This window comes from Mustelus asterias, unplaced genomic scaffold (assembly GCF_964213995.1).
Source record: "Mustelus asterias unplaced genomic scaffold, sMusAst1.hap1.1 HAP1_SCAFFOLD_3021, whole genome shotgun sequence".
In the NCBI taxonomy this organism is placed as follows: Eukaryota; Metazoa; Chordata; class Chondrichthyes; order Carcharhiniformes; family Triakidae; genus Mustelus; species Mustelus asterias.
The window spans coordinates 25193-39177 of record NW_027592966.1 but is presented as its reverse complement, the minus strand read 5'-3'; the positions used below and the strand labels follow the sequence as shown (position 1 = coordinate 39177).

Here is a 13985-nt window from a genome sequence, read left to right as displayed (position 1 = left end):
AATCCACCCTAACCCAGCACCCGTCTTTCGGACTGCGGGAGGAAACCGGAGCACCCGGAGGAAACCCACGCAGACACGGGGAGAAGGTGCAGACTCCGCACAGACAGTGACCCCCCAAGCCGGGAATCGAACCCGGGTCCCTGGCGCTGTGAGGCAGCAGCGCTAACCCACACTGTGCCGCCTACAGGGGGACAGTGTGTGAGAGAGAGTGTCCCTACTCTCCCACACTCACTCAACACCCATTAAACAGGCCCTCGTCCTGACACTATTTAGCACTCCCGTCCCCCCCCCCCCCACTGTTTCCACCCCCCCCCCCCAACCGCGCCGCTCCCTTTCCCGGGGGGGGAAGCCCGGGACAGATTAATCCCTTACCTGTAACTTCCAGAGGAAGTCGAGTCGGGCAGTGGATTCTACCTGCTGAGCGTGGAGGTAGAGAGCCAGCACAAACACTGTCAGGATAACGGGCGTCATGTACTTCAAGGCAACCTTAGTGCCCATCTCCGAGCTGTGGGCGGGAGCAGAGGGAGGGTGAGGGACCCCCACAACGTGGACAGCACAGAGTGAGACACGGACACAGAAGGAGACCCTCCAGATACAACATCCTCTGTTCCACCGTCCCTCAGCATAACTCTCTCACACACTGTCCCTCAGTATAACACTCTCACACACTGTCCCTCAGTATAACACTCTCTCACACACACTGTCCCTCAGTATAACTCTCTCTCTCACACACACCGTCCCTCAGTATAACACTCTCTCACACACTGTCCCTCAGTTATAACACTCTCTCACACACACTGTCCCTCAGTATAACACTCTCACACACACACTGTCCCTCAGTATAACACTCTCACACACACACTGTCCCTCAGTATAACTCTCTCACACACTGTCCCTCAGTATAACTCTCTCTCTCACACACACCGTCCCTCAGTATAACACTCTCACACACTGTCCCTCAGTATAACTCTCTCTCTCACACACACCGTCCCTCAGTATAACACTCTCTCACACACTGTCCCTCAGTATAACACTCTCTCACACACACTGTCCCTCAGTATAACTCTCTCACACACTGTCCCTCAGTATAACTCTCTCACACACTGTCCCTCAGTATAACACTCTCACACACTGTCCCTCAGTATAACACTCTCTCACACACACACTGTCCCTCAGTATAACACTCTCACACACACACTGTCCCCCGTATAACACTCTCTCTCTCACACACTGTCCCTCAGTATAACACTCTCACACACACACTGTCCCTCAGTATAACTCTCTCACACACACTGTCCCTCAGTATAACACTCACACACACACTGTCCCTCAGTATAACACTCTCTCTCACACACTGTCCCTCAGTATAACACTCTCACACACACACTGTCCCTCAGTATAACTCTCTCACACACACTGTCCCTCAGTATAACACTCACACACACACTGTCCCCCGTATAACACTCTCTCTCTCACACACTGTCCCTCAGTATAACTCTCTCACACACTGTCCCTCAGTATAACACTCTCACACACACACTGTCCCTCAGTATAACTCTCTCTCACACACACTGTCCCTCAGTATAACACTCTCACACACACACTGTCCCTCAGTATAACACTCTCTCACACACACTGTCCCTCAGTATAACACTCACACACACTGTCCCTCAGTATAACACTCTCTCACACACACTGTCCCTCAGTATAACACTCTCACACACACTGTCCCTCAGTATAACACTCACACACACTGTCCCTCAGTATAACACTCTCTCTCACACACTGTCCCTCAGTATAACACTCTCTCACACACACTGTCCCTCAGTATAACACTCTCACACACACTGTCCCTCAGTATAACACTCACACACACTGTCCCTCAGTATAACACTCACACACACTGTCCCTCAGTATAACACTCTCTCACACACACTGTCCCTCAGTATAACACTCTCACACACACTGTCCCTCAGTATAACACTCACACACACTGTCCCTCAGTATAACACTCTCTCTCACACACTGTCCCTCAGTATAACACTCTCTCACACACACTGTCCCTCAGTATAACACTCACACACACTGTCCCTCAGTATAACACTCTCTCACACACTGTCCCTCAGTATAACACTCTCTCACACACACTGTCCCTCAGTATAACTCTCTCACACACTGTCCCTCAGTATAACACTCTCTCACACACACTGTCCCTCAGTATAACTCTCTCTCTCACACACACTGTCCCTCAGTATAACACTCACACACACTGTCCCTCAGTATAACACTCTCTCACACACTGTCCCTCAGTATAACACTCTCTCACACACACTGTCCCTCAGTATAACTCTCTCACACACTGTCCCTCAATATAACACTCTCACACACTGTCCCTCAGTATAACTCTCTCTCTCACACACACTGTCCCTCAGTATAACACTCACACACACTGTCCCTCAGTATAACACTCTCTCACACACTGTCCCTCAGTATAACTCTCTCTCTCACACACACTGTCCCTCAGTATAACTCTCTCTCTCACACACACTGTCCCTCAGTATAACTCTCTCTCTCACACACACTGTCCCTCAGTATAACACTCTCTCACACACACTGTCCCTCAGTATAACACTCACACACACTGTCCCTCAGTATAACACTCATACACACTGTCCCTCAGTATAACACTCTCTCACACACTGTCCCTCAGTATAACACTCTCACACACACACTGTCCCTCAGTATAACACTCTCTCACACACACTGTCCCTCAGTATAACACTCTCACACACACACACTGTCCCTCAGTATAACACTCTCACACACACACTGTCCCTCAGTATAACACTCTCACACACACACACTGTCCCTCAGTATAACACTCACACACACACTGTCCCTCAGTATAACACTCTCACACACACACTGTCCCTCAGTATAACACTCTCACACACACACACTGTCCCTCGGTATAACACTCACACACACACTGTCCCTCAGTATAACACTCTCACACACACACTGTCCCTCAGTATAACACTCTCACACACACACTGTCCCTCAGTATAACTCTCTCTCTCACACACACCGTCCCTCAGTATAACACTCTCTCACACACTGTCCCTCAGTATAACACTCTCTCACACACTGTCCCTCAGTATAACACTCTCTCACACACTGTCCCTCAGTATAACACTCTCTCACACACACTGTCCCTCAGTATAACTCTCTCACACACTGTCCCTCAGTATAACTCTCTCACACACTGTCCCTCAGTAGAACACTCTCACACACTGTCCCTCAGTATAACACTCTCTCACACACACACTGTCCCTCAGTATAACACTCTCACACACACACTGTCCCCCGTATAACACTCTCTCTCTCACACACTGTCCCTCAGTATAACACTCTCACACACACACTGTCCCTCAGTATAACTCTCTCACACACACTGTCCCTCAGTATAACACTCACACACACACTGTCCCTCAGTATAACACTCTCTCCCACACACTGTCCCTCAGTATAACACTCTCACACACACACTGTCCCTCAGTATAACTCTCTCACACACACTGTCCCTCAGTATAACACTCACACACACACTGTCCCCCGTATAACACTCTCTCTCTCACACACTGTCCCTCAGTATAACTCTCTCACACACTGTCCCTCAGTATAACACTCTCACACACACACTGTCCCTCAGTATAACTCTCTCTCACACACACTGTCCCTCAGTATAACACTCTCACACACACACTGTCCCTCAGTATAACACTCTCTCACACACACTGTCCCTCAGTATAACACTCACACACACTGTCCCTCAGTATAACACTCTCTCACACACACTGTCCCTCAGTATAACACTCTCACACACACTGTCCCTCAGTATAACACTCACACACACTGTCCCTCAGTATAACACTCTCTCTCACACACTGTCCCTCAGTATAACACTCTCTCACACACACTGTCCCTCAGTATAACACTCTCACACACACTGTCCCTCAGTATAACACTCACACACACTGTCCCTCAGTATAACACTCACACACACTGTCCCTCAGTATAACACTCTCTCACACACACTGTCCCTCAGTATAACACTCTCACACACACTGTCCCTCAGTATAACACTCACACACACTGTCCCTCAGTATAACACTCTCTCTCACACACTGTCCCTCAGTATAACACTCTCTCACACACACTGTCCCTCAGTATAACACTCACACACACTGTCCCTCAGTATAACACTCTCTCACACACTGTCCCTCAGTATAACACTCTCTCACACACACTGTCCCTCAGTATAACTCTCTCACACACTGTCCCTCAGTATAACACTCTCTCACACACACTGTCCCTCAGTATAACTCTCTCTCTCACACACACTGTCCCTCAGTATAACACTCACACACACTGTCCCTCAGTATAACACTCTCTCACACACTGTCCCTCAGTATAACACTCTCTCACACACACTGTCCCTCAGTATAACTCTCTCACACACTGTCCCTCAATATAACACTCTCACACACTGTCCCTCAGTATAACTCTCTCTCTCACACACACTGTCCCTCAGTATAACACTCACACACACTGTCCCTCAGTATAACACTCTCTCACACACTGTCCCTCAGTATAACTCTCTCTCTCACACACACTGTCCCTCAGTATAACTCTCTCTCTCACACACACTGTCCCTCAGTATAACTCTCTCTCTCACACACACTGTCCCTCAGTATAACACTCTCTCACACACACTGTCCCTCAGTATAACACTCACACACACTGTCCCTCAGTATAACACTCATACACACTGTCCCTCAGTATAACACTCTCTCACACACTGTCCCTCAGTATAACACTCTCACACACACACTGTCCCTCAGTATAACACTCTCTCACACACACTGTCCCTCAGTATAACACTCTCACACACACACACTGTCCCTCAGTATAACACTCTCACACACACACTGTCCCTCAGTATAACACTCTCACACACACACACTGTCCCTCAGTATAACACTCACACACACACTGTCCCTCAGTATAACACTCTCACACACACACTGTCCCTCAGTATAACACTCTCACACACACACACTGTCCCTCGGTATAACACTCACACACACACTGTCCCTCAGTATAACACTCTCACACACACACTGTCCCTCAGTATAACACTCTCACACACACACTGTCCCTCAGTATAACACTCTCACACACACACACTGTCCCTCAGTATAACACTCTCTCACACACACTGTCCCTCAGTATAACACTCTCACACACACACACTGTCCCTCAGTATAACACTCTCTCACACACACTGTCCCTCAGTATAACACTCACACACACACTGTCCCTCAGTATAACTCTCTCTCTCACACACACTGTCCCTCAGTATAACACTCTCACACACACACTGTCCCTCAGTATAACACTCTCACACACTGTCCCTCAGTATAACACTCACACACACACTGTCCCTCAGTATAACTCTCTCTCACACACACTGTCCCTCAGTATAACACTCTCACACACTGTCCCTCAGTATAACACTCACACACACACTGTCCCTCAGTATAACACTCTCTCTCACACACTGTCCCTCAGTATAACACTCTCACACACTGTCCCTCAGTATAACACTCTCTCACACACACTGTCCCTCAGTATAACACTCTCTCACACACTGTCCCTCAGTATAACACACACACACACTGTCCCTCAGTATAACACTCTCACACACTGTCCTTCAGTATAACACTCTCTCACACACTGTCCCTCAGTATAACACTCTCTCTCTCACACACTGTCCCTCAGTATAACACTCTCTCACACACACTGTCCCTCAGTATAACACTCTCTCTCACACACACCGTCCCTCAGTATAACACTCTCTCACACACACACCGTCCCTCAGTATAACACTCTCTCACACACACTGTCCCTCAGTATAACACTCTCACACACACACTGTCCCTCAGTATAACTCTCTCTCTCACACACACTGTCCCTCAGTATAACACTCTCACACACACACTGTCCCTCAGTATAACACTCTCTCACACACACTGTCCCTCAGTATAACACTCTCACACACACACACTGTCCCTCAGTATAACACTCTCTCACACACACTGTCCCTCAGTATAACACTCTCACACACACACACTGTCCCTCAGTATAACACTCACACACACACTGTCCCTCAGTATAACACTCTCACACACACACTGTCCCTCAGTATAACACTCTCACACACACACTGTCCCTCAGTATAACACTTTCTCACACACACACTGTCCCTCAGTATAACACTCTCACACACACTGTCCCTCAGTATAACACTCTCTCACACACACTGTCCCTCAGTATAACACTCTCTCTCACACACTGTCCCTCAGTATAACACTCTCTCACATACACTGTCCCTCAGTATAACACTCTCACACACACACTGTCCCTCAGTATAACACTCACACACACTGTCCCTCAGTATAACACTCTCTCACACACTGTCCCTCAGTATAACACTCTCTCTCTCACACACTGTCCCTCAGTATAACACTCTCACACACACACTGTCCCTCAGTATAACACTCTCACACACACTGTCCCTCAGTATAACACTCTCTCACACACTGTCCCTCAGTATAACACTCTCACACACTGTCCCTCAGTATAACACTCGCTCTTACACACACTGTCCCTCAGTATAACACTCTCTCACACACACACTGTCCCTCAGTATAACACTCTCTCACACTGTCCCTCAGTATAACACTCTCTCACACACACTGTCCCTCAGTATAACACTCTCTCTCACACACTGTCCCTCAGTATAACACTCTCTCACACACACACTGTCCCTCAGTATAACACTCTCTCACACACACACTGTCCCTCAGTATAACACTCTCTCACACACACTGTCCCTCAGTATAACTCTCTCTCTCACACACACTGTCCCTCAGTATAACTCTCTCTCTCACACACACTGTCCCTCAGTATAACTCTCTCTCTCACACACACTGTCCCTCAGTATAACACTCTCTCACACACACTGTCCCTCAGTATAACACTCACACACACTGTCCCTCAGTATAACACTCATACACACTGTCCCTCAGTATAACACTCTCTCACACACTGTCCCTCAGTATAACACTCTCACACACACACTGTCCCTCAGTATAACTCTCTCTCACACACACTGTCCCTCAGTATAACACTCTCACACACACACTGTCCCTCAGTATAACACTCTCTCACACACACTGTCCCTCAGTATAACACTCACACACACTGTCCCTCAGTATAACACTCTCTCACACACACTGTCCCTCAGTATAACACTCTCACACACACTGTCCCTCAGTATAACACTCACACACACTGTCCCTCAGTATAACACTCTCTCTCACACACTGTCCCTCAGTATAACACTCTCTCACACACACTGTCCCTCAGTATAACACTCTCACACACACTGTCCCTCAGTATAACACTCACACACACTGTCCCTCAGTATAACACTCACACACACTGTCCCTCAGTATAACACTCTCTCACACACACTGTCCCTCAGTATAACACTCTCACACACACTGTCCCTCAGTAAAACACTCACACACACTGTCCCTCAGTATAACACTCTCTCTCACACACTGTCCCTCAGTATAACACTCTCTCACACACACTGTCCCTCAGTATAACACTCACACACACTGTCCCTCAGTATAACACTCTCTCACACACTGTCCCTCAGTATAACACTCTCTCACACACACTGTCCCTCAGTATAACTCTCTCACACACTGTCCCTCAGTATAACACTCTCTCACACACACTGTCCCTCAGTATAACTCTCTCTCTCACACACACTGTCCCTCAGTATAACACTCACACACACTGTCCCTCAGTATAACACTCTCTCACACACTGTCCCTCAGTATAACACTCTCTCACACACACTGTCCCTCAGTATAACTCTCTCACACACTGTCCCTCAATATAACACTCTCACACACTGTCCCTCAGTATAACTCTCTCTCTCACACACACTGTCCCTCAGTATAACACTCACACACACTGTCCCTCAGTATAACACTCTCTCACACACTGTCCCTCAGTATAACTCTCTCTCTCACACACACTGTCCCTCAGTATAACTCTCTCTCTCACACACACTGTCCCTCAGTATAACTCTCTCTCTCACACACACTGTCCCTCAGTATAACACTCTCTCACACACACTGTCCCTCAGTATAACACTCACACACACTGTCCCTCAGTATAACACTCATACACACTGTCCCTCAGTATAACACTCTCTCACACACTGTCCCTCAGTATAACACTCTCACACACACACTGTCCCTCAGTATAACACTCTCTCACACACACTGTCCCTCAGTATAACACTCTCACACACACACACTGTCCCTCAGTATAACACTCTCACACACACACTGTCCCTCAGTATAACACTCTCACACACACACACTGTCCCTCAGTATAACACTCACACACACACTGTCCCTCAGTATAACACTCTCACACACACACTGTCCCTCAGTATAACACTCTCACACACACACACTGTCCCTCAGTATAACACTCTCACACACACACTGTCCCTCAGTATAACACTCTCACACACACACTGTCCCTCAGTATAACACTCTCTCACACACACTGTCCCTCAGTATAACACTCTCACACACACACACTGTCCCTCAGTATAACACTCTCTCACACACACTGTCCCTCAGTATAACACTCTCAACACACACACTGTCCCTCAGTATAACACTCTCTCACACACACTGTCCTACTCAGTATAACACTCACACACACACTGTCCCTCAGTATAACTCTCTCTCTCACACACACTGTCCAGTATAACACTCTCACACACACACTGTCCCTCAGTATAACACTCTCACACACTGTCCCTCAGTATAACACTCACACACACACTGTCCCTCAGTATAACTCTCTCTCACACACACTGTCCCTCAGTATAACACTCTCACACACTGTCCCTCAGTATAACACTCACACACACACTGTCCCTCAGTATAACACTCTCTCTCACACACTGTCCCTCAGTATAACACTCTCACACACTGTCCCTCAGTATAACACTCTCTCACACACACTGTCCCTCAGTATAACACTCTCTCACACACTGTCCCTCAGTATAACACACACACACACTGTCCCTCAGTATAACACTCTCACACACTGTCCCTCAGTATAACACTCTCTCACACACTGTCCCTCAGTATAACACTCTCTCTCTCACACACTGTCCCTCAGTATAACACTCTCTCACACACACTGTCCCTCAGTATAACACTCTCTCTCACACACACCGTCCCTCAGTATAACACTCTCTCACACACACACCGTCCCTCAGTATAACACTCTCTCACACACACTGTCCCTCAGTATAACACTCTCACACACACACTGTCCCTCAGTATAACTCTCTCTCTCACACACACTGTCCCTCAGTATAACACTCTCACACACACACTGTCCCTCAGTATAACACTCTCTCACACACACTGTCCCTCAGTATAACACTCTCACACACACACACTGTCCCTCAGTATAACACTCTCTCACACACACTGTCCCTCAGTATAACACTCTCACACACACACACTGTCCCTCAGTATAACACTCACACACACACTGTCCCTCAGTATAACACTCTCACACACACACTGTCCCTCAGTATAACACTCTCACACACACACTGTCCCTCAGTATAACACTTTCTCACACACACACTGTCCCTCAGTATAACACTCTCACACACACTGTCCCTCAGTATAACACTCTCTCACACACACTGTCCCTCAGTATAACACTCTCTCTCACACACTGTCCCTCAGTATAACACTCTCTCACATACACTGTCCCTCAGTATAACACTCTCACACACACACTGTCCCTCAGTATAACACTCACACACACTGTCCCTCAGTATAACACTCTCTCACACACTGTCCCTCAGTATAACACTCTCTCCCTCACACACTGTCCCTCAGTATAACACTCTCACACACACACTGTCCCTCAGTATAACACTCTCTCTCACACACACACTGTCCCTCAGTATAACACTCTCACACACACACTGTCCCTCAGTATAACACTCACACACACTGTCCCTCAGTATAACACTCTCTCACACACTGTCCCTCAGTATAACACTCTCTCTCTCACACACTGTCCCTCAGTATAACACTCTCACACACACACTGTCCCTCAGTATAACACTCTCACACACACTGTCCCTCAGTATAACACTCTCTCACACACTGTCCCTCAGTATAACACTCTCACACACTGTCCCTCAGTATAACACTCGCTCTTACACACACTGTCCCTCAGTATAACAAGCTCTCACACACACACTGTCCCTCAGTATAACACTCTCTCACACTGTCCCTCAGTATAACACTCTCTCACACACACTGTCCCTCAGTATAACACTCTCTCTCACACACTGTCCCTCAGTATAACACTCTCTCACACACACACTGTCCCTCAGTATAACACTCTCTCACACACACACTGTCCCTCAGTATAACACTCTCACACACACACTGTCCCTCAGTATAACACTCTCTCACACACGCTGTCCCTCAGTATAACACTCTCTCACACACACACTGTCCCTCAGTATAACACTCTCTCTCACACACACTGTGCCTCAGTATAACACTCTCTCACTCACACACTGTCCCTCAGTATAACACTCTCTCACACACACACTGTCCCTCAGTATAACACTCTCTCACACACACTGTCCCTCAGTATAACACTCTCTCACACACACTGTCCCTCAGTATAACACTCTCTCACACACACTGTCCCTCAGTATAACACTCTCTCACACACACTGTCCCTCAGTATAACACTCTCTCACACACTGTCCCTCAGTATAACACTCTCACACAGACACTGTCCCTCAGTATGACACTCTCACACACACACTGTCCCTCAGTATAACACTCTCTCACACACACTGTCCCTCAGTATAACACTCTCTCACACACACTGTCCCTCAGTATAACACTCTCTCACACACACTGTCCCTCAGTATAACACTCTCTCACACTGTCGCTCAGTATAACACTCTCTCACACACTGTCCCTCAGTCTGACGCTCTCTCACACACACCGTCCCTCAGTATAACACTCTCTCTCACACACACTGTCCCTCAGTATAACACTCTCTCTCACACACACTGTCCCTCAGTATAAGACCCTCACACACTGTCCCTCAGTATAACTCTCTCACACACACTGTCCCTCTGTATAACACTCTCACACACACACACTGTCCCTCAGTATAACACTCTCTCACACACACTGTCCCTCAGTATAACACTCTCACACACACACTGTCCCTCAGTATAACACTCTCACACACACACACTGTCCCTCAGTATAACACTCTCTCACACACACTGTCCCTCAGTATAACTCTCTCTCTCACACACACACTGTCCCTCAGTATAACACTCACACACACTGTCCCTCAGTATAACACTCTCTCACACACTGTCCCTCAGTATAACACTCTCTCACACACACTGTCCCTCAGTATAACTCTCTCACACACTGTCCCTCAATATAACACTCTCACACACTGTCCCTCAGTATAACTCTCTCTCTCACACACACTGTCCCTCAGTATAACACTCACACACACTGTCCCTCAGTATAACACTCTCTCACACACTGTCCCTCAGTATAACTCTCTCTCACACACACTGTCCCTCAGTATACCTCTCTCTCTCACACACACTGTCCCTCAGTATAACTCTCTCTCTCACACACTGTCCCTCAGTATAACACTCACACACACTGTCCCTCAGTATAACACTCACACACACTGTCCCTCAGTATAACACTCTCTCACACACTGTCCCTCAGTATAACACTCTCACACACACACTGTCCCTCAGTATACCTCTCTCTCTCACACACACTGTCCCTCAGTATAACACTCTCTCACACACACTGTCCCTCAGTATAACACTCTCTCACACACACACTGTCCCTCAGTATAACACTCTCTCACACACACTGTCCCTCAGTATAACACTCTCTCACACACACTGTCACTCAGTATAACACTCTCTCACACACACTGTCCCTCAGTATAACACTCTCACACACACACACTGTCCCTCAGTATAACACTCTCTCACACACACTGTCCCTCAGTATAACACTCTCACACACACACTGTCCCTCAGTATAACACTCTCACACACACACACTGTCCCTCAGTATAACACTCACACACACACTGTCCCTCAGTATAACACTCTCACACACACACTGTCCCTCAGTATAACACTCTCACACACACACACTGTCCCTCAGTATAACACTCACACACACACTGTCCCTCAGTATAACACTCTCACACACACACTGTCCCTCAGTATAACACTCTCACACACACACTGTCCCTCAGTATAACACTCTCACACACACACACTGTCCCTCAGTATAACACTCTCTCACACACACTGTCCCTCAGTATAACACTCTCACACACACACACTGTCCCTCAGTATAACACTCTCTCACACACACTGTCCCTCAGTATAACACTCACACACACACTGTCCCTCAGTATAACTCTCTCTCTCACACACACACTGTCCCTCAGTATAACACTCTCACACACTGTCCCTCAGTATAACACTCACACACACACTGTCCCTCAGTATAACACTCTCTCTCACACACTGTCCCTCAGTATAACACTCTCACACACTGTCCCTCAGTATAACACTCTCTCACACACACTGTCCCTCAGTATAACACTCTCTCTCACACACTGTCCCTCAGTATAACACTCTCTCACACACACACTGTCCCTCAGTATAACACTCTCTCACACACACACTGTCCCTCAGTATAACACTCTCACACACACACTGTCCCTCAGTATAACACTCTCTCACACACGCTGTCCCTCAGTATAACACTCTCTCACACACACACTGTCCCTCAGTATAACACTCTCTCTCACACACACTGTGCCTCAGTATAACACTCTCTCACACACACTGTCCCTCAGTATAACACTCACACACACACTGTCCCTCAGTATAACACTCTCTCTCACACACTGTCCCTCAGTATAACTCTCTCACACACACTGTCCCTCAGTATAACACTCACACACACACTGTCCCTCAGTATAACACTCTCTCTCACACACTGTCCCTCAGTATAACACTCTCACACACACACTGTCCCTCAGTATAACTCTCTCACACACACTGTCCCTCAGTATAACACTCACACACACACTGTCCCCCGTATAACACTCTCTCTCTCACACACTGTCCCTCAGTATAACTCTCTCACACACTGTCCCTCAGTATAACACTCTCACACACACACTGTCCCTCAGTATAACTCTCTCTCACACACACTGTCCCTCAGTATAACACTCTCACACACACACTGTCCCTCAGTATAACACTCTCTCACACACACTGTCCCTCAGTATAACACTCACACACACTGTCCCTCAGTATAACACTCTCTCACACACACTGTCCCTCAGTATAACACTCTCACACACACTGTCCCTCAGTATAACACTCACACACACTGTCCCTCAGTATAACACTCTCTCTCACACACTGTCCCTCAGTATAACACTCTCTCACACACACTGTCCCTCAGTATAACACTCTCACACACACTGTCCCTCAGTATAACACTCACACACACTGTCCCTCAGTATAACACTCACACACACTGTCCCTCAGTATAACACTCTCTCACACACACTGTCCCTCAGTATAACACTCTCACACACACTGTCCCTCAGTATAACACTCACACACACTGTCCCTCAGTATAACACTCTCTCTCACACACTGTCCCTCAGTATAACACTCTCTC

General features: G+C 47.5%; 1 protein-coding gene across 1 annotated transcript in view; it reads right to left on the bottom strand.

Moving 5' to 3' along the window:
- Positions 1–372: 372 nt before the first annotated feature.
- The window catches only part of LOC144490212 (adenylate cyclase type 5-like), a gene marked incomplete at both ends in the record, with an annotated part of 36781 nt that continues 23168 nt past the window's right edge, over positions 373–13985 (bottom strand). The window contains one exon of the mRNA XM_078208007.1: positions 373–505. Within this exon, the coding sequence (XP_078064133.1) occupies positions 373–505 (133 nt within the window). The remainder of the gene's footprint in view (positions 506–13985) is intronic.